This window comes from Littorina saxatilis, linkage group LG17 (genome assembly GCF_037325665.1).
Source record: "Littorina saxatilis isolate snail1 linkage group LG17, US_GU_Lsax_2.0, whole genome shotgun sequence".
In the NCBI taxonomy this organism is placed as follows: Eukaryota; Metazoa; Mollusca; class Gastropoda; order Littorinimorpha; family Littorinidae; genus Littorina; species Littorina saxatilis.
This window is the reverse complement of record NC_090261.1, coordinates 56,407,153-56,434,282: the sequence shown is the minus strand read 5'-3', so window position 1 is coordinate 56,434,282 and position 27,130 is coordinate 56,407,153. Positions and strand designations below refer to the sequence as shown.

Genomic DNA, 27,130 nt, shown 5'->3' with positions numbered 1-27,130 from the left:
TTTGATGCTCATTAATTTTTGGAGAAGGATGCACTGCTATGTATTCTTATTTGGATACATTCTTGTTTGGTTTAGTTTTGAGAAGCACTTGTTGATTATGAGAACTTGAGGATCACAGATTGATCAGCTACCGATTATTACTGGAGGTACAGGAACACCATAACCTACAGATCAATATATGTGTTTCAACACAAAGCTTCGTGATAACTACTTATTCCGAACCATGATAAGAGTAATGTCTGAAAGGATGATTTTCAAGTGAAAGAAGACCTAAACAGTACATGACTAAATCATAAATGCCCATCTGACTGTTAGTGTTAATACTAATAATAGATTTAACACCAAATCAACACGGCTGTAGTTCTGCTACTTTCGTCAACGTCAACACTTTATGAACTTAAAGCAAGATCCGTGGGGTCACACTCACAGATTTAGGCTGCGTCCTTTTTTAAGGACTGTGAGTGTGAACAGAAATTAAGGTATCACACAGTTTATTTCTTGACATCAGTAAAAACTAATAACAAAAAAATGAAGATAGAAAAATTCCTCCCAACAGTTATTCAGTTAGTGCAGTCAGTGTTCCTGTCACTGTCAGAAATGTTAAATTAATTAACCAGTGTGACTAGGAGGTTAATTGTATAAGTATAAACTATAAATATATAATATATAATAAATAAGCCATTCATAATCAATAGATTTCAAGTGAGGGGGGTTGACAGGTATTGAACAGTTTCTGCCAGGTGCATGTCACCTGTGGCATTTACGTCAATCCTCTGGGTGTTTTTTTTTGTCCAGTTGCTCAACACACGTTATACCTATAGATGGGTGTTTGGGGAAGATTCAGATGTTTTGCATAGTAATGCAGCATAAGTTATAACTTAGGAGTGCTTTTATGGATGTACACAGGAAGCATTCACATGCTTTTAGTGCTTACTTCAGGAGTGTTTGTTTGGTGTTGTGCCACTAGACTAAACAAAGTGTATTAGACTGGTACGTGCTGCAATGGACCTGAGAAGGTGACAGTTTTGCTATGAATTGGCTGTTACAAACTGATAGTAACATTCAAGCAGTAAAATATAGCGTAACTGATGTTGCGCTTGCAGACTTACACACTCAGGCACATATATATTATGCAGAGTGACACACAACCATATTTCTTCCTATAATTTTTTCACATGTAGACACATGTACATATGCTCACACACACACACACACACAAACACAGACACAGACACAGACACAGACACACACACACACAGTCATAGACACACACTCACTCACACACATACACACACACACACACACACGCTTTTTTTTATAAGTTATGTTAACTCCATTTGCTTACAGCCTAGCAGAGACACTATGGTTAGATGAGCCAAGCAGCAGCACACAGAGTGGTCCATCGCCTGCCATGGACCGTGCCAGCAGAAACGAGCTGGTGAAGACCATTGAGGGGCTCAAGGAACAGCTACAGCAATACAAGACCAAGTTGAGAGGTACAGTCATAATACCCAATATTGACGGACTGTGTGATGATATCTTCTGATATTGCTATTTCATATGTTATGTGGATTTCCATTGGTCAATTGGGCAAAACTGAGCTCAGTGCAAAAGTGATATCGACAACATTTTTGTCGATATCAGTTTTGATATCGACGACCTCTTTATTGCTTCCCCACTTCAAAAACAAAAACACCTACATTTAAAAACAAACAAATATATATATGAAAATGTAATTATCCCAGAATTTAGTTGAGCAAGTGACTAAAGACTTTTTGAAAGAAAAGACATTTTGAAATACTGAAAAGTACAAGAAAAGAGTGAACAAAAAGAAATAATAATCAGAGGGAGGGATATGGAACAGCCAAAACTGAGACAAATACTTTTGTAATTTCTTTACAGTAAATACAAAATGTCCAGAGAATTAGCAATATATCTAACATTGACTGACTGTGTGACGATATCTTCTGCTATTGGTCTGTTTCGACAGTGATATCAAAATCTCGACCTCCGGTTTCGATTTTGATATCACTGTCTCAACAGACCATAGCAGAAGATATCATCACACAGTCCGTCAATATTGGGTAAAGCAGCACCGCCCTGATATGGCCCTTTGTGGTTGGCTGGGCGTTAAGCAAACAAACAAACAAACACTGTACCGTCATTTTGCTTGTAAACTTGTGTTATTTGTAAGCAAGGTATGTACTTTAACTGATTTTTACTAATGTCAGTGATGTGGTAAGGGGACACTTTTGACTCAGGGTTTTAAAAGCAGCTTGGAGAATCATAGTGCCCATTCTTTTTTGTTATGTTTTCTCACGATGCAAAAAGTTGTAGTTAAATACGATTATTCTGTAACACATTCTTTGGTTACTGCTCATCCTGCACTGTCAGGAAATAGCAATACAGTGGTACCTGTGTGGCCCCCACCAATGAGCGGACACCTCCCTTAAAAGGACACCTTCTGTTGTCCATTTGTCTATTCTCTGTACTAGAATATACCTGTCATGCCAGGCCACCTGCAATGGAGGGGCATTTTTTTGCTGGTCCCAAGGGTGTCCTTAATCGTAGGTACCACTGAAGATGTTTTTTGTACGCCATGTAGTTTTCTGTGAGATGCACTGAACTAGTGAAGTAAAAATTTGAGGTGTGGTGTTTGTTATGATTTTTTTTTCCAACTTCAAATACTTGATGCACATGCTATCATAAGCTTTTTCTCTTGCTGCTAGATGTGGTGTCTGCATACAAGTCAGTAGTGAAGGAGAAAGAGGCATTAGATGCAAGTCTAGCAGCCCTCAGCACCACTTCTAACCCACCGTCTTCAAACTCCAAGGAAAAGGATGGTGCCACCACTGAGGATTCTGCGGATGGGGAAGCTGAGCAGTCGCAAGAGACCTCAGACCCTCTTGGAGTCAATGCTGTGAGCAGTTTTCATTGTTGTGTTTTCATGCAGCTTGTTTTGTAATTACATACAACAGTGGCTGACCAGTTTGCATTGACAGAAAAAAAGCATTAGCAGTAATGCCCCCTTTTGGGGGAAGACCTACGTGTTTGTGTTACCTGCCCATGTCAAGGAACATTATTTGAAGTTCTCATGCCAATAGCTGAAAGATCCACACAAGTGGCTTTTGCAAAATAAGTTCATCAAACAATTTGCACAGTGCACAGAGAGCATCCAGGCTGTTAAGTTTGGTATGTGACAAAGTGGAGGGATGGTCTTATCCCATGTAAAAACCTGGCCAGGGATGGTCTTATCCCATGTAAAAACCTGGCCAGGGATGGTCTTATCCCATGTAAAAACCTGGCCAGGGATGGTCTTATCCCATGTAAAAACCTGGCCAGGGATGGTCTTATCCCATGTAAAAACCTGGCCAGGGATGGTCTTATCCCATGTAAAAACCTGGCCAGGGATGGTCTTATTCCATGTAAAAACCTGGCCAGGGATGGTCTTATCCCATGTAAAAACCCTGGCCAGGGATGGTCTTATCCCATGTAAAAACCTGGCCAGGGATGGTCTTATCCCATGTAAAAACCTGGCCACATCTGTGAGTGTGACTGCGAGTCAAACTGTTAACACATGAAGCAGTGTGCCTTTAAAACATTTTTGTGACATTTATGCTTTTACATCTTGTCGTAATAGTAGTTAAATGCAGCATCCCCTTTCGCACACATTGTTCACTGTTTGATGGCATTGATGAGTGTATTGAATAGCAGACAAAATTAAATGGATATGGAACAGTTGTTTCCCCTCTGATATCAAACTCTCTCATTGAGCCCGAAAAAGAGTTTGCGAAGTCCGTTTAGTGAAAATTCAGTGCCAAAGCTTCCTGCAGCGAGCTTTGTGAAGAAGACGTCGTGAAGTTCTTCTTCTTCTTCTTTCTTTAGACTGCCGCCTTCATCAAGGTGAAGATTCTGCAGACAATTATTAACTGTGCCTAAGCAATTTTGCCAGGAAAGACCCTTTTGTCAATCGTGGGATCTTTAACGTGCACACCCAATGTAGTGTACACGGGGGGAGGGTTCGGACACCGAAGAGAGTCTGCACACAAAGTTGACTTCCATCAACTGATATCAGGCTTTATATTTGTATAACCGAACTAGCTATTTAACTGCCTATTTGTTGTACCAACTTTCTTCATTTGTAGGTCTCAGTAAACAGCATGGACAATGTTCTTGTCACCTTGGAGTTTCACATGTTTGTTTCTGTCTTACATTAGAAATCTAGTCCACTTTGGTCAGAGATACGTTCAGTAAAATGATATGTTGCTTTGTGTTCACAGCCGTCAGCAAACGAAGATGCGTCTCAGTCTCAGATGACAGCCCTGAAGGAGCAACTGAAAACACTGACCTCCTCGCTGACTACACTCAGTCAGGAGAAGAACAAGATAGAGAGCCAGTTTGTGGCTGCTAACAAACAGCTCAGGGTAACTATCATTGCGTCCGTCTTGTGTTGTGTTTTTTTTAAATTGTTTGTTTGTCTGTGTGTCTTTCTCAGCTACTTATTTGTTTTTCTGTTTCTTCTGCGTTTGTTTGTTTGTCTGAGTGTCCGTCAGTCTGTCCCTGTGTCTTTGAGTGCACAGAGCTGCTAACTGTTACGCTTTCAGCGTAGCATGCTACGTTAAAACAGAAATTGCTATGCTAAAATTTGCTACGCTCAAACAAATAATCATAAGCATGCAACAGTTTCCTCTTTCTCTTTCCTGGTACTCATTTCTGCTTCTTGTCCTGTGTGGCGGTCAGAATATGGTTCAGAAAAATATTGTCCAGCAGTATTGGCGTTAACCGGTAATTACCGGTATTTTACCGGTTGAAATGAGAAAATACTGGAAAATAATTGGCTGCCGGTATAACCTACCGGTTGATTTTAAGAACTACCGTTTTTTTCGCTGGTAAAACATCACAACCAGTACTCTGAGTTGGACTCTTACTGGTTCCAATGACCAGCCTACCTTTTTTTTCTAGATTGTTTTCATCATTAAAGTTGTGTACCAGTTTGAAAATATATTAGCGCCATCACTGGTCCAGACTGAAAAGTGGCACTGCAGACATTCTCTAATGGGCATAATAATGTTCCTGCTGTCTAAATAAAAAATATAAAAGTGTATATTCTTGCGCAAGATAGCATAAATGCACAAAATCAAATGTGCGATAACATAAGAAAAAGATACACGTAAGTACCATTTGCTACGCTGAAAATTCTAAATTGTTTCATTTGAGGCTTTACAAGGGTTGGCAGGTTAGAGCGCATGCTTTTTGGTTTACGTTGCACACACTCAAAGCCCTAAGAAACGTATATTTTGTTTCTTAAACTCATTGAATAAAATATAAACAGGGCATCATAAACACTTGAAATAATTCTTATTTTCCTTTTTCTTTGCAGCAAGAAAATGAGGAGTTGCAAAAAAGTCTTGAACAAGAAAGGCAGCAGAATGGTTCCAAAACAACGGAATTTGACCGACAAATACAAGAGGTGAGTAACATTTTTCCCTGTTCCCAAAGGTCATTCCGTCCTGATAATTACCTTTGAAAATTGTCTTTGAGTTCTTTTTATGACATCAGTCTATATTACTAATTCCATGCAGGCTGAATACTAAGGGTGAGTCAGTGTAACAAATGTTTTGTCATTTTTGCTTAAAGGATACCTGTGTTTACTTGATCATACTTCTTTGTAACATGCATCTAGCTCTTGCTCTCATTTTGATAGATAATGTATACCTCCCCAGTGATCTTTGCAATATTATAAATTTACTGACCGGCGCTGTGGCGGGGTGGTAAGACGTCGGCCTCTCAATCGGAAGGTCGAGGGTTCGAATCCCGGTCGCGGCCGCCTGGTGGGTTAAGTGTGGAGATTTTTCCGATCTCCCGGGTCAACTTATGTGCAGATCTGCTAGTGGCTTATCCCCCTTCGTGTGTACACAAGCACAAGACCAAGTGCGCACGAAAAAGATCCTGTAATCCATGTCAGAGTTCGGTGGGTTATAGAAACACGAAAATATCGAGCATGCTTCCTCCGAAAGCGGCGTATGGCTGCCTTAATGGGGGGGTAAAAACGGTCATACACGTAAAATTCCACTCGTGCAAAAACACGAGTGTACATGGGAGTTTCAGCCCACGAACGCAGAAGAAGAAGAAGAAGATAAATTTACAAATGATTTTGAAACAATAATACATGTACTTCAACATGTACCCGAGGAACATAGACTGAAAAGGCAAAAGTGCCACTACATTGCAGGGCCGGTAGGTAAGAGTCAAGGTTAGAGACTTTAGTCTGGGATAAGCGGTACCCTCAATGTAGTTTATCTCGGAGTAAAGTCATTACACTCGACTCCTGCATACCGGCCCTGGTGTTCTTTCATGACAGTTGCTTTAGTCATCTTTTAGACCAGTGATTAACGGCATGCGTCCATGATTAAGAGTTGTCCTTTCATCACTGGGGCCTCGTGTACAGGTACCACTGTAATCTGTTGTTTTTGTTTTCAGCTGAAAGGGCGCGTCCGTAGCCAGCAGCTGGAGAGAGAGAAGGAGCAGACAGATCATGTGGTCATGTTGCGAGAGCTGCAGAAACTGCTGGCCGAAGAACGCTTGCAGAAAGAACAGCTAGAATTGCAGGTACAGTGGAACTCCCCTGTTAAGACCTCTATATATTTGAGAAAATCAGGTCTTCAAAGGGAGGGAGTCTTAAAATGGAGGTAAATTTACAGAGGTTATGAACAGAAAATCTGAAAAATGAATGTCTTAAAGAGGAGGAAGTCTTAATATAAATTGGGGGGTCTTAAAAGGGGGGTTCCACTGTACAATATATACACAAGATGTCTTTCCCGGAACTCATCCGAAAGGAACAGAACTTATTCAGCAGAATCATGTTGCTTGTGCTAATGGTTAAGACAGACAAGTGAAAACTTTACTGCAATTATGAGTTAGTTTCATTTACTCCTCATCTTTTTGAAAAGAACGATAAAAGAGGAAAGGGGGAAGATGAGGTATGTTCTTTCAAGGGGGGGGGGGGGGGGGGGGGGGGGGGGTTGAGGCCAGAGGTAACCTGGCCGTCAATAGTGTCCCACTGTTCCTGTTATTTTGTGTGCAACTTCATTAGCTAATTAATGTTGTGTTTTATTACAGCTTGTGTTTCTCTACAGCTTGTTTTCTCTCTCTCTTTTGTCCAATAAACAGCTAGACGAAGCTTGCAGGTCACTCCAGGATCAGGACAACAGCAGCTCTGTGTCAGAGCAATATGAGAGAAAGATCAGAGAGCTTTCCGGTCAACTTGAGAAAACGCAGAAAGCTTTACAGAAAGCAGAGCAAAAAGCCTCTGAGCCCTCTCCACATGTCTTGGATCTGCAGAAGGAAATGGCTGCAATGAAGGTTAGTCAAATGGCTCTATCTCTCTTCCTCCTTTTATTCCCCCCCCCCCCCCCCCCCCCCCTGTGTCCCTCTATCTGTACCTATGTCATTTCTGGCATGCTGCCTGTGTTATTTTTTGCCTCTCTTTTACATTTTGAATATTCCCTCTCTGTCTCTATGTTTTTATTCCCCCTTACACTCACACACACACACGCATGCACTCACACACATATTCTCCATTTCTCTTGTTCCCTCCCTTTTACAAACATTTGCTTTGCCCAATAAATCCCCACCTGTATGAATAATTGTGCCAAGAAAATCAGCAGTTTAGCCCCTTACTGTGTCTACCTTGTGCAGCAAAGATGTAACATACATAAGTACAGATATTTCACCTTGTGTCATCTCTTCCATTCTTCACTTCCTCAGACTCAGCATCAACAAGCCGTTCAGCAGGAACAGCGCAAAGCAGCAGAGGCTGACACTCGACTTCAGCAGCAGTCAAAGCTCAGCGAGGAACGCATTTCCAGCCTGGAGGACAAATTGTCAGAACTCTCGGAGGTGGTTGGCAACTATGAGAGACTCCGCTTTCAGGATCAGCAGGTTAGATTTTTGTGCTTGCGAATTTGGGTCACGAAGGGGAACTGTTTGTGCCTTATCCCCCTTGGTGTGTAGACGCAAGCATAAGACCAAGTACGCATGGAAAAGATCCTGCCACCCATGTCAGAATTGCATGGGTCACAGAAACACAAAAATACCCAGCATGCATCTCCCCAAAACTGAGTATGACTGCCTGAATTGAATCAATTGGGGGGAAAAATTGTCATTGTCAGTTGCAATGTACTACAAGTGGGGAAAAAATGTGGTCAGGGTGTGAAACGAATGTGGAATGAAAATTGAACTGTGCAGCTGCGTTGATTATCTTGCTGACTCACAAAGTCAATCTGTGCCTTGTTTTAGTCAGCCTTTTAAAATTGAGCAGGTGAACATGAGTACTATTTGCTGTACACACACACGCACACTCACACACACACTTGCATGCTTGCACACACACACACACATAGAAATAGAAAGTCATGGGAATAATAATCTACATGTCTCTGCTGATTATTCAGTACATATATATAAAGCTATTTATCAAATTTCTCTTGCAGGCCATTCAGAAGTTGAAGGAGCGTTTGACACAGTTGGACCTAGAGAACACAGCCCTTGTTCAAGCCTCCAAAACGTTCAGCAGTTCTGATGCTCTGGATGAGGACAGTATGGACGCCCAGGCTTTGTATGACAGAATCCTGCATCTGAAAACAAGGCTTCAGTCCGTCAACCAGCAGTCTGAACGGCCGGTGGACATGAGAGGTAAGTTGCCTGGTACAGTGGAACCCCCCTTTTAAGACCTCCAAAAATAAGGTCTTAAAACGGAGGGTGTCTTAAAATGGGGGTGAATGTACAGAGGTTATGAACAGAAAGTCTGCAAACACAAGGTATCAAAAGGGAGGGAGTCTTTAAGTGGGGGTCTTAAAAGGGGGTTCTACTGTATTGCTTGCGCTTTATCTTTTTTTGCCTGTTGCATTTTATTGATTCTCTGTTAATGTACTGTCCTGCAGCTTTTGTGAGATTTTTTCTAGGATGATTTGTATGGCATAACTTTGAATGGTTTTGATGAGATGTAGCTTAGAAAAATAGCAATTAGATCCACGTTTTTTGCTGAATGTACAGTTTTGCCATTTATTTCCTCCTGGGAATGCATTGCTTACTTGAGGCTGAGGCTGTACGTTCTGTAAATCACAGAAGGAGACTAAACGCTGGTACCGTGTTTTGTTGTCAGGTTTATTTCAAGGCAACGCAGAGAGCGACAGTGAGTGCCACATGTGCAGACACCACAAAGAGGAGCTGGAGCAAGTCAAGGAAGAGTTTGAACGTTACAAGCTTCGTGCGCAGTCCGTCCTCAAAAATAAACACAAAGTAAGGACAAACTTCAGTTCTTATGTGTTGCTGGTATGGGTTTTTCTTTTGTTTATTGTGTTGTTCATATTGAACCAGTTCAGCAACTTACTGTTCAGATCTCTGTTCTGAAAGCTCTACAGTTGTACCTGCAATGTCAGGCTCCTCTGATGAGGGGACACTTCCAATGAGAGCTTGGACACCTTCTGTTATCTCTGTGCCTATTAACTGAAAACTATAGCTGTTGTGAGGACACCTGCAATGTAGGGACATTTCTGCATGACCCAGTGGCGTCCTTTCATCGCAGGTACCATTGTACTTTTATGATCATGAAACATAAACAGAATGTATGCTGCAGTTGCAGGTACATTACATAGATATCCATGATAGTATGTGGCTTGCATCAAAACAGAATTTTATGAATGCTGTACAGCTTTGCATGAACCGGCCATTTTGGGGCATACAGCAAAAAAGAAATTGAAGATGAGATTGGCGCTTGTATCCTGCCTTTTTGTGCTGTAAAGCTTTGCAGAAACCTTTCAGGGCATGCTACAATAAAAAAAAATTGAAGAGGAGATTGGCACTTGTATTTCACCTTTTTTGTGTCGTATGATTAGATATAGATATTACCGTTATTAACATCAATTTGTGTGCGTAGCCTCGCGTTTGTAAATATCATAATATAACATTCAATGACATGAGATTAAACTTCTGTCTTAATTTTATTATTATTAAATGAAAATCCGCTTGATACAGCGTCATGATTTTGTTGACTGTAGCGTCCTTGTGTGTTTCAGTTTTTTACCATACCAACAGTGAGAATTGAAAGCAATTTAATTTCTTGAAACAGCACATATCCTACCAGAGGCACGTTCCTCTTGAAAGGGAGTGAACATCTACCCCAGTGCAACGATAGTGCAATACATGTACCTTTAAAACACCCCCAGTCTGTAAACAGGAAAGGTTGTACATTAAAGTGACTGTTGTAAAGAAGAACTGTTGCAGTGTATGATTGAGGGTGAGGTTGCATTAAAGAGCAATAGACTGTGTGATAACGGAAGCAGCTGTTACATGTATGCATAAAAATAAAATGGAAATTATTGATGAGACCATAATCTGCATCCTGGATAGCCTTTCAGCGTCTCACGTTCCTAATGACATGGTTTGCTCGAATGCACATGAACTGAACTGATGCAAAATGTCTCTTCTGTATATTAATTGAAGCAGGTGGTATTTCACATAAATGTACTGTACATGTCTGAGGTTGAATTTACCCTTTTACTCCCACTTTGTAGTGACTCAATGATTCCTGTGCTATTTGCTGTTATATTGCTATTTGTAAGAAGCTAAGGAACAAAAACGTTGGCTGTTAAATAAAGTAGTTTACTTCAGTCACCATTGCAGACTCCTTGTCCTTCCCACTTCCCCCTCTCTTTTCCTTGTCCTTTTTATATTTAGTCAAGTTTTGACTAAATATTTTAACATCGAGGGGGAATCGAAACGAGGGTCGTGGTGTATGTGCGTGTGTGTGTCTGTGTGTCTGTGTGTCTGTGTGTGTGTGTGTGTAGAGCGATTCAGACTAAACTACTGGACCGATCTTTATGAAATTTGACATGAGAGTTCCTGGGTATGAAATCCCCGAACGTTTTTTTTCATTTTTTTGATAAATGTCTTTGATGACGTCATATCCGGCTTTTCGTGAAAGTTGAGGCGGCACTGTCACGCCCTCATTTTTCAACCAAATTGGTTCAAATTTTGGTCAAGTAATCTTCGACGAAGCCCGGACTTCGGTATTGCATTTCAGCTTGGTGGCTTAAAAATTAATTAATGACTTTGGTCATTAAAAATCTGAAAATTGTAAAAAAAATAAAAATTTATAAAACGATCCAAATTTACGTTTATCTTATTCTCCATCATTTGCTGATTCCCAAAACATATAAATATGTTATATTCGAATTAAAAACAAGCTCTGAAAATTAAATATATAAAAATTATTATCAAAATTAAATTGTCGAAATCAATTTAAAAACACTTTCATCTTATTCCTTGTCGGTTCCTGATTCCAAAAACATATAGATATGATATGTTTGGATTAAAAACACGCTCAGAAAGTTAAAACAAAGAGAGGTACAGAAAAGCGTGCTATCCTTCTTAGCGCAACTACTACCCCGCTCTTCTTGTCAATTTCACTGCCTTTGCCATGAGCGGTGGACTGACGATGCTACGAGTATACGGTCTTGCTGAAAAATGGCATTGCGTTCAGTTTCATTCTGTGAGTTCGACAGCTACTTGACTAAATATTGTATTTTCGCCTTACGCGACTTGTTACCTTTTTCCTTAGTTAATGTTTGGCCACTTTATCCTGTTACTAGTGTAACGATTTGCTTGTTCACTTGTTATGTCAATTTATTGTGCACCTTTTTTTATATGTTGCCCTTCTTTGTTGCACATGATTCGGTTTGTTTGTTTGTTCTTCATATGAATGTGCCGAGACCTTCATGTCCCACCCTCTACCCATCCCCTGCTCTTCATCCCATTGTGTGTGGCCAGTTAGATATCATTTGTTTGTCAGTATATATCAGTTTTGTCCTTTATGCCGTGTCTGTACTAAAAGCCATATGTACTCGATGACTATTTAATCACATATTCTTACTCCAATTCTTATGAATGCATTGACTTTAGTCCCACATGCTAGATGTCGAAAAACCTCTCAAATTACCTGCCCTTAGTAGGGTGGTAACCAAGCTAAAAGCGACGCCATAGCCGTTGCTATGGCCTGACCTTGCTCGGTTACCCATAACACCCTGCGCACCACGTGAGCGCCAGCATCCGTAATAATCATTCTCGACTTTCGACAACACACGGTGGACGTGTCCGAATTTCGCTCTCACTTTTGGCCTTCACATGCCTGCTCGTCCTTGAGACTAGCCGGTTCTTGGGGGTCTACCTGTCCGCCTACCTTTTGGTGAGATCTTTCCTGTGTATGTTTGGTATAAATGTTGATAGCTTTGTGTTGAACACGCACGCAGAAGTTCTTTGTTCTGGGTGACTGTTTTTCGCCGGTCTTAAAATGGCCGACAACAAAGCTAATCTTGGCGCGAGACTGGAGGGTGTCAAGGCTCTTAGCCTGGTTTAGAAAACTATACCTAAGAGTAGCCTAAGAACTTTGATTTGCCTATTATGCGGGTCGTAGATCCGTCAAACAGCACTTCTTTTTATGTTCCTATCCCTCCGAGGGCGGGTTCAGTTCTTTCACAGCTCGCTTCCCCTGTTGGGGTTAATCAGCCTTTAGGCTCCTTATAGACTTTTTGTTGGATCGTCGTCGGTGCGACTGATGGGGGGGGGGGGGGGGGGTGGCCGTGTGGCTATTCTTTCCCCTTTCTCTGAGTAAGAGGAATCAGTCAATGTCCTCCTTTTGGGGGGACTTAACGATGTTTTGGTCTGTATTTTCAGCTGTTTCAGGCACGATCGGCGGTTCCCGCCCTCCTGTTTGTCAGCTTCGCACTGTGGTCAAGTGCAAATGGCCTGTTCGGTTCAGCCCGTTTTTTGCCTCTGGTGGCTCTGGGCTGTTCTCGAGCACCCCTTCCTTTAGGAGGGGGGGCCTGCTCCCTGCCTGCGTTTAACCACTCTGATTACCGCCGGTACTTCACAGTGTGTTACGCAGCCCCCCGCCAATGGGGGGGGGATAGGGGGGGCGCTCCTGCGTCGCACCGTCGCCTGGTGCAAACGGCCAGTTCGGTTCAGTCCTTTCTGCCACTGGTAGACTGTGTTGTTCGCGAGCACTCTCTCCTTTAGGAGAGGGGGCCAGCTCCCCGCCTGCTTTGGCCGCTCGGCTTGCTTTAAAACAGCACTGCTGGGTCGGTCATGCAGCCCCCTTACCGTGAGGAAGGGGGAGTGGGGGGGCACGGTAAGTCACGGCCAGGGCTTGTCCCACTCTGCCCTTTGCGGGCAGGGGGCCGTGTTAGCTTCCCACCCTTTCCCGCCCCCCGGGCGCGTTCGGGTGGCGGCTTTCCAGGCTACGTTACATACCCCTTCTCTGCTCCATTTGGGGCAGGGGGGGGGGGGGGGGGGGGGGGGGTATCAGTGGCCCACTCTTTCCCGCCCACCGGGCGGGATCGGGTGGGGGCTGGAGTAGCGTTCCACCCTTTCCCTCCCTCTGAGTTGGACGGGGTGGGCGCTGTTGGACTGTCTTCACAGTCTGTGCCTCAATTGTCCTGGCCCGACAATCGTTCGCCTCCCCTATCGGGGTGGGCGGGCGGTGGGCTATAGGACTACGGCAGGTGGACGGAGGGGGGTCGGCCGTTGCTCGGTTCGTCTCTCTCCGTCGCTCTTACTGCTGTGACGAGCCACCCCCCTCCCCATCTGGGGCATGGAGTGGCTCAGGCCTTTCTACACAGCGGGGGTGCTATGTACGGCTTTCCAGGCTACGTTACATACTCCTTCTCTGCTCCTTTTGGGACAGGTGGCTGTGTTAGCTGCCCGCGCTTGTCGCGGGTCCACCCTTTCCCTCCCTCTGGGTTGGACGGGGTGGGCGCTGTTAGACTGTCTTCACAGTCTGTGCCTCTATGGTCCTGGCCTGACAATCGTTCTTCTCCTCTATCGAGGCCTTTCTACACAGCGGGGGTGCTATGTACGGCTTTCCAGGCTACGTTACATACTCCTTCTCTGCTCCATTTGGGACAGGTGGCTGTGTTAGCTGCCCGCGCTCGTCGCGGGTAGCGGTCGCGGAACAATGAGCTTGACTCTCTTTTGTTCTCGGCAGGGTGTCTCGCACAGTGGTCAGGGAACAATGAGCTTTGCTCCGTTTTGTTCTCTGCACGGGCTGTGCCGGCTGTCTACCTGGGACAGGCGGAGACAGAATATACTCTTTCTCTCCAGTCTCCCATTCTTTGTATTCACAATGGTCTGCGGGGACTCGGCTATAGTATCACCTGGCCAGTGGTCATTGTCCTTAGCCAGCATAGGTCACCCCCCCCCCCTCCTAGGGGTGGGTGAGTGATAGGGCTACTTGACTTTGGCAGGTGGACGAGCGAGGATCGGCCGTTTACGGCCGTTTCTCTGTTTCAGTCCTTGCCCCCTCTAGGGGTTGCGGCTGTGCTGGACCACCCCCCTCCCCACTTGGGGTGAGTTGTGGTTCAAACCAGGTAGTCTGGTTCTTAGCACTGGGATGCTTCTCTCGCACAGTGGGTGGGGTAAGATGCGCCGGGCCCGGCTTTGTCTTGTTTCTCCACTCTATCTCCTTCTCGGCAGAGATCTGTGCCAGTTACCAACCCCTCTTCCCCCCACCTCTTGTTCAGGTGGGCGGTTTTGGGTTGGCAGTCAGAGACTGATCACGCTTTTCATCCACACTCTTGGCGGTGTTATCGGCAGGAGTATTTAGTGCGCGACCTCCCCGGTCTCCCCTCCTTTTGTGTTTTACACAACTGGTGGTTAGGTTCGGACTCCTTGTTGGAGGAGGGGGAGTGTATAGGGTTGCCTACTGGTTGTAGGCTTCCCATACATAGAGCGGCTGCTGTTGCAGTTTACTTTGTCCCGGATAGGTTGGGGGTGTCTCTCTTCCTTCCTCTTCCGGGATGGCTTTGGGTTTTCACAGGCTTTCTCGCAATTTGTTTCATTTGCTGAGTCTCCGGTGATTGCCTATCTCATGCCACACTTTTGGCTTGTTCCGCACCTTAGGATAGTGGTCTTCATCCTACACCTTTCCCGCTGCTTTATACGCAGGGGACTGCTGGCTTCGGGGTTTCAGGCTGCTTCGTCCTCACTTTTAGTGCGGAAGAAGATAGCAGGGGATTTTCAGGCTCAGGGTCTGATCCGCACTTTTTATTGCCAGGGGCTAGTTTCTGGCTTCGCTTACAGACCACAGGGAACATGGAGTTTTTATGATGTTACTCCTCCCTCTCCTCTCTGGAGGAGCTAGGATGGCATGGTTTGGAGTTTTCTGCTTTGGCTGAGACTCTCTTCTGTGCTTTCTTATAGGCAATCTTATCCTCCCTGAACGCTCTTTTGGGTTAGGGAGGATGCCTTGGATAAGGCTTTAGCCAGGCTGCTGGCAGCTTGGGCTAGGGTCGTCACTGAGCGGAGAAGTTTCTCGGTGACGTTTTAGGCCCACACTGTTTTTTGCTTGGTGTGATCTCCTTCCTTTACAAGGGGTTTGATTTCATGCTGGTTGCAGGAAGCAAGGGTCAGGCTTTTTCAGGGGTTGTTAAGACCTACTCAATAGCTGGAATCTTTCCCTTCCTTCGTGGACCTCTGGCAGCGCATTTATGCGCTCCCGGTTACAAAGGGGTGTTTTGGTTCAGTGTCGCCTCCCTCTCTGCGGGAGGTGGGTCGGCATGGGCTAGAGCTTTCAGCTTTGGCTGAGATTTTCCTCGGTGCTCTCACATGAGCTTTCCTTCTGCGTTTCTGCACACAGGAAAGGGCTCGGTTTCTGGGGGTGTTGGTCTCTGGACTATCTCGGGGGCTGGTTGAGCTTTTTCAAGGTCAATCAGCTTGTCAGCTGCACTTTCTTTTGGTGTTGAACCAGGCTTTTTGCCTGGTGCTCTCAGTAACCAGGCAAAATTCCGAGCTGTCCTTATCCCAGGTTTTTTACCTGGGCATGCTGTTCGACTTTGTCTCTTGGAAGGTTTATTCTTCACACAAGAGAGAATAGGGAGGCTATAAGCTCTTTTCACTGCCAGACTGGCACGAGAGCAGGCCTCTGCGGGGTCTTTAGACCCGATCTTCGGTCGGACGGTATCGATAGCTATGCTGGCCCTCTAGTCTTTCCTCAAGTTTTTTGGGGGGTTCGGCCTCTCAGGTCTGGGACATGAGGGTTCTCCTCCAGAGTGGGTTCCTCCACTCGGGGAGGTGGCTGGAATCCTTTTGGATCGCTCAGGGGACTTTTTTCCCTAGCTCTGTTTCCCCCTGGACTTAGACCGCTTTATGGATGCGTTTTCGTCTAGATGGGGCCTGCACTGGCAATTGCAGTCTTGAGGCTGTGATGTAGACGCAAATCCTTGGGCTTCTCTTTTGCCTGGGTTTAGGAGCAGTGGCTCTTAGTCTACTAGCCTTTCCTTTTTTGCTATTTACAGGCATGGCCTGTTGCATTCGGGCAATTCTTCTGTTGCTTCTTATGTGAACTAGCTGGGGTGAGCAAGTTCTCGCTCCCTGTCAGACAGAGTATAGGGGATTCTGATTGAGTTTCACACTAAATCATTTTCTCAGGGGAATTTCTCCCCGGCCAGCTCTGCGATCTGGCCGACTCGCTCAACAGGTCCTTTCAGGGCTTGCACAGGGGTTGGCCCATCTGCTGACGGGTCTGGAGGCGTGCTGTTTGTGTTTTAGATCATGGGTTCTGACTCTGGTCTTTGGGAACGAAGCATATATTTCCTCCACTTTTATCTGTGTATGCTCCTTTTTTGGCCTCCTTGGCCAATTGGGGATTTAGAGCGGGGGTGCAACTCCTTAGCGCCCCTCTCTCAAGCCAGGTGGTTTTTCACCTCTGTTTCAGTTTTTGGCTTTGGGCAGCTGGGCCTCTTCTTTGAGGTTCCGGCTTCTCGGCTATCTCAGCTGTTTTGAAACAAATAGGCCTCTCTTCTGTTGCTCATGGCGCTCTTATCGGCATGATCAAGGGACCTTGTTTTACGAGGTTTAGAGGCTCCCCCTTGTTTAGCGCGTGGGACTTTGTTCTACTTACTCTGGGCCTCAGCCCTATAGGGCAGTGAGGCGCATGCGTTTTTGGGGTTTGCCAGAGGATGTAGCCTTAGGGCTTTTGGTTCCGTTTGTTCACGGTTTTTGGCCAGGTTTTGGGGTTTCAGGAACCTGGTCAATATCCTCTGGTGTTTGATTCCCTCCTCTTGGGAGGATTATCGCTCCGGGAGATTCGGATTTTCTAACTGTCTGGTTGGACTTTTTTAATCCCTTTTTTGACGTTACTGTCTTTTGGAACCACGAGCTTTAGCTCAGGTTCTTATTTCTTTACAATGGAGCGAAAGAGACGTCTTTTATTTGTCTCTCTCTAGGGGCTCTGCTACATTCATAGGACAGTCCTATGAGTGGTACGTTCCGAACAGGGGGGGGGGGGGGGGCGTTCAGTCCTCCCTCTATTCCTTTTCAGGCGTTCGGGAGTCTGGTGTTCTTCTCTGGCTGGTGGTGTTCCTCTCGCCTATGCGAGGTTTGCCAACAGCTCGGGTACAGATTTTGTGCTTCTTTTATTGCCGTGTTGCGTTCTGGTCGCCTAGGCGAAGCTTTGCAAACGGCTTACTGGAGATCAGATGATGTGTTCATCGGTTTCTATCTTCGGGATATCTCCTGCACGCGGCTAGATGGCTCCAGTTCATTGCTGGTTTTAGTTGCTGCAGGGCAGGTTCTTTCAAGGACATAAGTAGGTTCCCTCCACCTTTAGGAGGAATCTGCATTCATAAGAATTGGAGTAAGAATATGTGATTAAATCGAAAATTTTTAATTAAATTTTGATTTAATATAATATACTTACCCAATTCTTATAGTTAATACCCTCCCATCCGTCCCCGCTGGATTATGTCCTTGGGGGTTTGTTTGACTAATAGTCTCGAATGATTATTACGGATGCTGGCGCTCACGTGGTGCGCAGGGTGTTATGGGTAACCGAGCAAGGTCAGGCCATAGCAACGGCTATGGCGTCGCTTTTAGCTTGGTTACCACCCTACTAAGGGCAGGTAATTTGAGAGGTTTTTCGACATCTAGCATGTGGGACTAAAGTCAATGCATTCATAAGAATTGGGTAAGTATATTATATTAAATCAAAATTTAATTAAAAATTTTCGATACACGCTAATTGCTTTACCAACAGCTGGAGACATGCTAAATTAAGTTCCCTGCAAAATATTGTGGTCTAGGACCCCTTCAATGTTGAGATATGTTAATTTTCATTTTGATCTGGATCGTCCTATTTATAGATTTGCCAACAGAGGTAGCGTTGACGCAAGGGAAATAACTCCGCGTCTTTGTTTACATCCAAAGTTTTTGAGACTCTAAAACAAGCTGTAATGCATGTATATGGTCCGCGCATGGCGACATATCGTCATTACATGGTCTTATGGTGCGTTTGACATCGATTATGGGCAAACTACACTTTGTAAACACGGGAGCGCGTACATATGCCTTTAAGCTGTACTTCATTTCATAATCTGGAGTTATTATGACTTGTATTAACCTGATGAAGGGGGTTTGATATGGGTACATGAGTGGAATCCCTTGTAGACGCTTCTACCTGTAGGCTGTGTATCCCCGTTATGTGTATCCTTAGAACTGCAACCTCACTGCACCAAAGTTGTACTTGTTCAAGGTGGGCCGATTGTCATGGAAAAGACTGTAGTACAGTGGAACCCCCTTTTAAGACCCTTCAATTTAAGACCCCCTCCTTTTCAAGACCTTGTTTTCTCAGACTTTCTGTTCATAATCTCTGTAAAATTACCCCCATTTTCAGGCTCCCTCCTTTTTAAGACTTGATTTTCACAGATTTTTGGAGGTCTTAAAAGGGGGGTTTCACTGAACTGAATCCAGCAGCCTTGTTTTATATCCACAGTTACTTGTGGTGCCAGAGACGTTTTCAATTTTTAATTGATTTAATTAAACTACAATCTTTGGAGTGCTGAGGAAGAAGTAAAAGGAAATCTCGCACTTCCTTATCACTCATAATCGCAGCCGTATATTTGGTGGTAGTGGTGGGCAAACGTTGTTTAATAATTGATTCTTCCACCAATCACAGCTGTGATACAATCAATCCATTGATTTTCCTTTGCCAGCCTAGACAACTGTTAATCAATGATTTACGCAAATAAGATCAAACACTCCTGAGCTGATCATTTTTGTCCGCATGACCTTTGCTTGCTGGCCCATCCTTGCAGTAGGTATGTCGATTCTGTACCTGTCGGTACAGGTGTCTGATAAAATAAAATTAAGTATCTTTTAGCATAAAAAATTAGGTGTTCAAAATTAGTCGACCTGGTAGTGGAATCAAACATATATTTAGTTTAATTTCTGTTATTCACATCTAATTCCATGCACTTAATCAGTAATGCAAGCTTATATATTTGTGTCTTGAAAACAGTAGCTGAATGTACTCACGTTTAAAGATAATAGTTCTAAATGGGTGTTTTGAAACTGAACAATTTTCATTATAACTTGTAGAGAGTGAACATTTCTGTTGTCAGGTTAGAAATACCAGTCGACGGGCGCAGTGGCGTGGTGGTAAGACGTCGGCCTGTTAATCGGGAGGTCGTGAGTTCGAATCCCGGTCGCTGCCGCCTGGTGGGTTAAGAGTGGAGATTTTTTCGATCTCCCAGGTCAACTTATGTGCAGACCTGCTGGTGACTTAACCCCCTTTGTGTGTACACGCAAGCACAAGACCAAGTGCGCACAGAAAAGATCCTATAATCCATGTCAGAGTTTGGTGGGTTATGGAAACACGAAAATACCCAGCATGCCTACTCAACGAAAGCAGAGTGAAGCTGATGGGCAAACGAGCTCACACGTAACCAGAAAATTCTGGAACGCTGAAGAAGAAGAAGAAATACCAGTAAACAAAAATAAAATTCTTCTCTCATGGATAAGATTGACACCTCTCAATAAAAAATTTTTTAAAAAGCCGGAAAATTTGGCTTGCTGAACTTGTGCTGGTAAATAATGATGTAAGATTTGGAATTTTGCTATTTCATCTGTCTCCCTTTGTTTTGTATTGAGTCATGAAGTGATTGATGGATCAGTTAATATATCAGTATATTTTTGTTATTATCTTTATTTATTTTGTGTGGTACATGTACCATGTTGGCTTCTTAGCTGTAGTAATTTACATCCTTTCATTTAATTATTCATGTTTGAATCCAAAAACAGATGGACTGCCAACGTTTTAAAATTTAGAATAAAAAAACAAGAATGGCAGGTAATTCCAACATTTATTATTGACAAAACAAAACGTTACATTTACATTTGTTTCAATTACCTACTATTCTTGTTTATTGATTTCCGTTTTTTTTTCTTTCTCCTTTCTAAATACATTTTTCTGCTTTCAGGACAGCGCCACACGGGAGGTTGACACGCTGAAGGACCAGGTGTCGGATCTCCGTGAGCGTCTGAAACTGGCCAAAGTCCACCACCAGGAGGAGGTGGAACAGATGCAGCACAAAATTGACGGCCTGAGTCGTTCCATGCTGGCCCAGGCAGATGCCCATAAGGCCGAGGTCGCCCACCTCAAAAATGCCAACCAGAAGGAAGTCTTCATCCTGGAGCTTGAGGCCAAAAAGCAGCGAGAAAGAACTGTGGCTATGCTTGCCGAAAAAGACCAAGAGATCGAGAAGCTGCGAACGGGATCTTCTCACAAGGTCGATCACGACTATTACCAGAAGCTGAAGGATCTCAGCATGGACGGTGGACAGGACAGCGATGGTCTGCTTCGCGGGGAAGGGTCAGAATCCAACAATGCTGTCGCCAGGCTCCTCATGAATCCTGGGTCTCAAGGGGAGGCCACCATTCTCCACTTTGCTGAAGAAAAATCACGGCAGGACGTGGAGATCGTGAGTCTCCGGAAGCAGAAACACCAGCTGGAGAGCGCTCTCCGAGAGCTCCAGCACGCCATGACCCTGAAGGAGGAGAAGTCTCAGGAGTCTGTGATGAAGCTTGAAGAGCAGATCCACAAGCTGGAGAGAGACAAGGGCCGCGAGGGCGCCAATCTGGAATACATCAAAAACGTTTTCCTGAAGTTTCTCACTTACTCAGACTACCATGGACGTACCCAAATGTTGAAAGCCATCACCACCATCCTGCAGTTCAGTCCTGCAGAGAAAGATTCGGTGCGGAGCAGTACACACTTGAAATTTTAGACTTTTCGATTTTTAGTACAGTGGAACTTCCCATTTACAACCTTGAAAAATCTTAGAAAATGGAGTCTTAAAATGGAGGGAGTCTTAAAATGGAGGGAGTCTTAAAATGGAGGGAGTCTTAAAAAGGAGGGAGTCTTAAAATGGAGGGAGTCTTAAAATGGAGGGAGTCTTAAAGTGGAGGGAGTCTTAAAATGGAGGGAGTCTTAAAATGGAGGGAGTCTTAAAGTGGAGGGAGTCTTAAAGTGGAGGGAGTCTTAAAGTGGAGGGCAGAGTTGCCAACTGATACGGATTTCCCGTATCGGATACGGATTTTTCGTGATTTTCGAGTGATACGGCGTATTACGGGGATTGATACGGAAAAACTTCATTGATACGGGAAATTTCAAAAATGACATTTGTAAAAAAAAAAGGGGGGGGGGGGAGAAATATTCCGATTGGACGAAAGCGTGAGATCGGTTTCCGATCACGGTTCCGTTCATGTTTTGCTGTTCTTGAATGAGCTTCAATAGCGGCCTATCCCCCCGGCCTCCGAGTCCATGTCCGATGCTGATATCTTCGCGGCACTTGGTGCAAAACGCGAAATGTATGCCGCGTCTTGTCGATTCGGAAATGAAGTCATACTCTTGTTTGTAACTCTTTTCAAATTTTACAAGAACTTTCGGGCGCTGGACCATTGTTTTCTTCATTTTGTGGTCGTCTGCTGCTGCTTCTTCTTCTGCTTCTCATCCACATTCGACTGAAGCGCATGCGCTAGCCACAAATCTCGCCTATTCTCGTTTAGTTTCGATTTTGATCACAGCGTTTGTGTGACGAAGCCTCGCGCTAAACGAGATTTCAGAAGTGAAACTACGCCGAGTACAGGCGCTTGAAAATACACTCCAGTCATTATAACTATACTCGAAAAATGTTTAATCGGGAAACTTTTGCACTATTCGGGAAAATCCGGGACTGGACATAAAATCAGGAATGTGAAGAATGGATTTTGCCTGTGTTCATTATAGTTTATAGATAAATCATGAAATGATAATAAGAAAGCATATTCAATACACATCACTTTTTCATACAATTCAAATCAATACTGATTTTAGTTCATTATCAGAACAGAAGCACTGAAATCAGTATTGATTGGCATTGATTGCCTTACGCGGTAATACCGCGCGCTATGTACAGTTTTTTGGCCTGATGATACAGTTTTTTGGTAATGTGATACAGGAAAACATTGATAGGGGTTGACATGTATGGGAGGGAGTCTTAAAGTGGAGGGAGTCTTAAAATGGAGGGAGTCTTAAAATGGAGGGAGTCTTAAAATGGAGGGAGTCTTAAAAAGGAGGGAGTCTTAAAATGGAGGTACAATTACAGAGTATGAACAGAGCATCTGAGAAAGGACAGTCTTAAAAAGGAGGAAGGCTTACATTGGGGGTTCTTGAAAAGGGGGTTCCACTGTAGTTCGCTTTGGTGTTGGGGTGTATATATATAGCTGTGTAAACTGTTTGTTGGTTTTTCTCAGTGTCTTGTTGTTCAATTGGCAATGAATAAGACAATCAAGTTATGAGCTGTCAGGGTGTGTTTGTGAACCAAACTGTCATGATTGGAAGAAAGTTAATCCACATACAGTTGTTGAGTAAGTGCAAGTGTGTCTGAGATTGGAGAAAGACTGATGGAACATAACTACCAACTAACAAAACAAAAGCGTGAATTAGAAGTTAAAATGGTATACAGTGCTGTGTGTGTGTGTGTGTGTGGGGGGGGGGGGGGGGTATTTTGAATAGCTTCTCATTATTTGTTCAGCAATAGGGTTCAGGAATGTACAAAATATATCTTCAATTAAATTATGTAACTATGATTGCTTTCTGACCTCTTTGCTGGAGCGTACTTTCTGTATAAAATTGGAAAATTTAAATTAATTCTTTATTTGGTGTGAGTATTATTATTTTCATGAATCTACTATAGCATTGCTGTTACAAGATAGTAGCTCTCTTCACCAATTATTTGTTTTTGTAACAGAACGTTTGCCAGTATTGGACATTTATTTTGTATCAGTGCAGAATGAGAATGAATTCCAATTTAGTTTGTACATGTATTGCAATGTTGCACTTGTGCATTGCATGCTTAATGTCAGTACATGTGTACCTCAACGGATTTGGGTATTTGCTTATCAAAGTGTATTGCAGTTTTGTGTTCTGGAAAAACAGAAATGAGCAGAACGATATAAATCCTCTTCTTTTGCTTATTTTCTGTCTTTTCTCTTGCCAGGACTTTGTAAACAAATAAGGCAATTGAGCTTTAGTGCAACGTACGAGTGTTCACTACCACTGTTATGTTTTAGCAGTCATTTAAAGTATAACTACATGTATAAGCATGTTGTTTTCAGACATTTCAAAAAGAAATGCACTGGTAACCAGCCAAATTACTAAGGTGTGCTGAATGTTGGTGTCTGTACCTTCTTCTTCTGCGTTCGTGGGCTGAAACTCCCACGTACACTCGTGTTTGTGCACGAGTGGAATTTTACGTGTATGACCGTTTTTATCCCACCATTTAGGCAGCCACACGCCGCTTTCGAAGGAAGCATGCTGGGTATTTTCTTGTTTCTATAACCCACTGAACTCTGACATGGATTTCTGTGCGCACTTGGTCTTGTCCTTGCGTGTACACACGAAGGGGGATAAGCCACAAGCAGGTCTGCACATAAGTTGACCTGGGAGATCAGAAAAATCTCCACACTTAACCCACCAGGCGGCCGCAGCTGGGATTCGAACCCTCGACCTTCCGATTAAGAGGCCGACGTCTTACCACCCTGCCACAGCGCCCGTCGGTGTCTGTACCAATCTACCATGTTCAGAAATAACTATCAGGGATTTTATTGGCTGTGGAAGAGTTGCGTCCCTTCCAAACAGTGAGGCAAACGATTGCCTCTGATCAGTGAAGGAAAGCAATGATGGCTTTACAGTGAATGAGATCCAATGTGCATGGTATGCAGTATGCGCTGGATATGACATTCTTTTCTTTGGAAAAAAAAGCTCTCCCTGAAGAATTTACCCGATGCTCCCCAGCATGTCGTAAGAGGAGACTAACGGATTCTGTTTCTCTTTTTACCCTTGTTAAGTGTTTTTTGTATAGAATAATTATAGTCAATTTTTGTAAAGATTTTAGTCAAGCAGTATGTATGAAATGTTAAGTCCTTTGTACTGGAAACTTGCATTCTCCCAGTAAGGTAATATATTGTACTACGTTGCAAGCCCCAAGAGCAAATTTTTGATTAGTGAACAAGAAACAATTGACAAGTGGCTCTATCCCATCTCCCCCCTTTCCCCGTCGCGATATAACCTTCGTGGTTGAAAATGACGTTAAACACCAAATAAAGAAAGAAAGAAAAAAAAGCTCTCCCTTCTTTTAAGACCTCTAAAAATCAGATAAAATTCAGGTCTTAAAAAGGACGGAGTCTTCTTCTTCTTCTTCTGCGTTCGATGTTCTTTTTTTTTTAGTCGCTAAAGTTGGACCTCCTTGAAGCTGGAGGCCCGGCGCCGTCCTACCCTGGCTGCGGGACACCAGGACGACACCACATCGATCCAAAGATAATTGTACGGCCATATTATCGTGGAAGCGTAGACAGCCGATTTTCTCCCCACGCCAAGTTGGCTGCTGTCTTCCGTCTTCGGTGGTTGAGGTTCTTACTCAGGGTTGCCTCCTCCCCAAGAGTAGCTGCCTTGCTGGGCTGTCGAGTCCACTCTACCCGGGTTTGTTGTCGAAGTTTTCCTTCTCGTAGCCTTTGCCTTTCCCAAGGCGCACACAAGGCAGTGCGGGTTTTGAAATCGGAGTTGTCCTTCTCCTAGATGAGCGACCACCCAAGGTTGACGAGCCCCATCTGTCCGAAGCAGCTGGTTTTAAGGCGCCAGGGACCCGCCTGCATCCCTTCTCCTGTTAGTCGAAGACAGGGCCCGCCACGTGAAGGCCAGGAGCTGGATTTGACTGTCAGAGGTGTTTGGAGACACGAAGCCATATGGAGCATTTCTTGGGAAGTAGGCGCTCATCTCTACTTCCACCCCGGCATAACAGTCCTTGGGCCCCGGACGGAGTCTTAAAATGGGAGTAAATCAACAGAGGTTATGAAGAAAAAATCTGAAAAAACAAGTTTTTAAAAGGGGTAGGGCTTAAATTCGGGCGTCTTAAAAGGGGGGTTCCACTGTACAGCCAATAAAAAACCAACATAGTCATTTTTGGCTCACGTAAGTGTAGCCTATGCGATCGTAACTTTGTCTGTCTGTGCGTTTGTGCGCGTGTGTGTATGTCTGAGGTAGAAACTTTAACATTTCGTCATTTGAAGACGTCACATTATGACGTAAGAGGGTTAGACGTCACGCGAAGGAATTACTGAAAGTCTCGGTCATTGTTATTTTGAGCGGGCCGAGACTAGTTGGCAGTCGAGTCCCTGTAAGTAGGCTACATGCAGACAGACAGATCTAGATCTAGTGTCTCGCTTTCTTGCACAGTGTCACCCATGCTTACTGTGTGTGTGTGTGTGTGTGTATGTGTGACGGAGTGATTGAGTTTGTGTTACTGTTTGTCGATTTCTTACGTGAGCCTTGAAGGCTTCGCCTCTTGTTAGAATTCATCTGTTGCAAGGTGCTTACTAACTTACTCTACAAACATGTGCTTCCAGTCTATGTGATCCATATTCTTTTATATGTTGGGGTACATTTTTTAGTATGTCATACGTAAGATACATGTACAAACTGGTTTAAAGGAAGGAGTCTGTGAAAATTAGAGAAATGAGAAAAATCATTCCTTTTAATGTATGAAAGGGAAGGAACTGAGGTCCATCTAGAGTAGTTTTGAGGGGCACTTTCCGCTCTCAGGTTGTATTGATACGTCTTCCTTTTGCGGTAAATGTGAAAGTTTCACATCACAGTTTGTAAACATTAGAGAAACCCTTGTGAAGTAATTCAATAGAGAGCATTTTCTTTTTATTTGCATACTCTGTAATCGCAGACAAGTCCCATATTCTTATCCAGTCATTCTTGAAATTGATTTCCCAGTTCTCTTATCTGAAGTTGGTCTGCAAAGGAGTACGTCTAACAATGTAATTTTATGCGGTACATGTAGCTTGCCATTAATTTGAGGCAATAAAACTGGGATGGAAATTACGAAGTGAAAATTAGGTGTTTGCGACAGGGCAAGAGGTCTGCACATGCACTCAAACGGACTTGATATGGGTGATTGGAACATTTTATCTTCACAAATAGGGGCATTTTATGAGGAAAGGTGCTAATGATAATTATTTTGGTCTTTCAGTATTTACAAAGACCAAGGGATTTTAAAGTTCTCTTCTTACTTATACGCCTTAGTTAACAGGCATGGGAATTGTCCGCCGAAAGGCAAATTTCCGCCGAAAATTGTTTGTTCCGCCAAAAAAGCAAAAGTGTGCGCCAAAAAAATAAATGGGGGAGGCAAAAATGGTTCTAAAAACTGAATTTAATGGCAAACTTGGAGCTCAGATGACACCAAATTGCACCATTTGGGTTCTTGGGAGAGAAAAAAGTTCCAGGGGGGCGGAGCATGCCCTGGAACCCCCCCTAGTAAGGCTAGGCGCTTTGCACCGTCGACGTTGCTGTTATTGAAATATTTTCAGCCTTTTTCACTTTTTTCAATTCCCATGCCTGGTTATAAATTAAAGTTGACTCATTTTCTTGTCAGATGTTATTGTAATGAGAATTAAAGCAAACATGTGATGTTACTGGACTTGTGTTTATGTCAGGCTTTCGACCTCTTCAGTTTGACAAGGCAGGCTTAAGTAAACCAATTCAGACTGTATGTCATTATCTGTGCTGAAGAGCCAGAGTTGCTTGGAAGCGATGATGTTTCATGAATCATGTGCTTAGAGTGCAGATTATACATTAAATAAAGTGTCTGTTTCTATTCTTGACAGTGTATATGTTGTGTTTTTTTCAAGACTGACTGTGTGTGTTTGTAATTGTGTGTGTATGTGTTTCCACTGTTGGGGAGTGGCTGGAATTGGG

The 27,130-nt window shown here is 43.8% G+C and overlaps 1 protein-coding gene across 1 annotated transcript; it reads left to right on the top strand.

Annotated features, from left to right (window-relative positions):
- The first annotated feature begins 74 nt into the window (after positions 1–74).
- LOC138951712 (GRIP and coiled-coil domain-containing protein 1-like) lies at positions 75–27,031 on the top strand. The gene is made up of 11 exons (XM_070323274.1): positions 75–146; positions 1,348–1,496; positions 2,730–2,920; positions 4,281–4,424; positions 5,381–5,470; positions 6,481–6,609; positions 7,171–7,362; positions 7,768–7,941; positions 8,493–8,694; positions 9,164–9,300; positions 20,310–27,031. Exons 2-11 carry the CDS (start codon positions 1,412–1,414, stop codon positions 21,114–21,116), a joined length of 2,151 nt encoding a protein of 716 aa, XP_070179375.1. The 5' UTR covers positions 75–146; positions 1,348–1,411; the 3' UTR covers positions 21,117–27,031.
- The last annotated feature ends 99 nt before the right edge of the window (positions 27,032–27,130 follow it).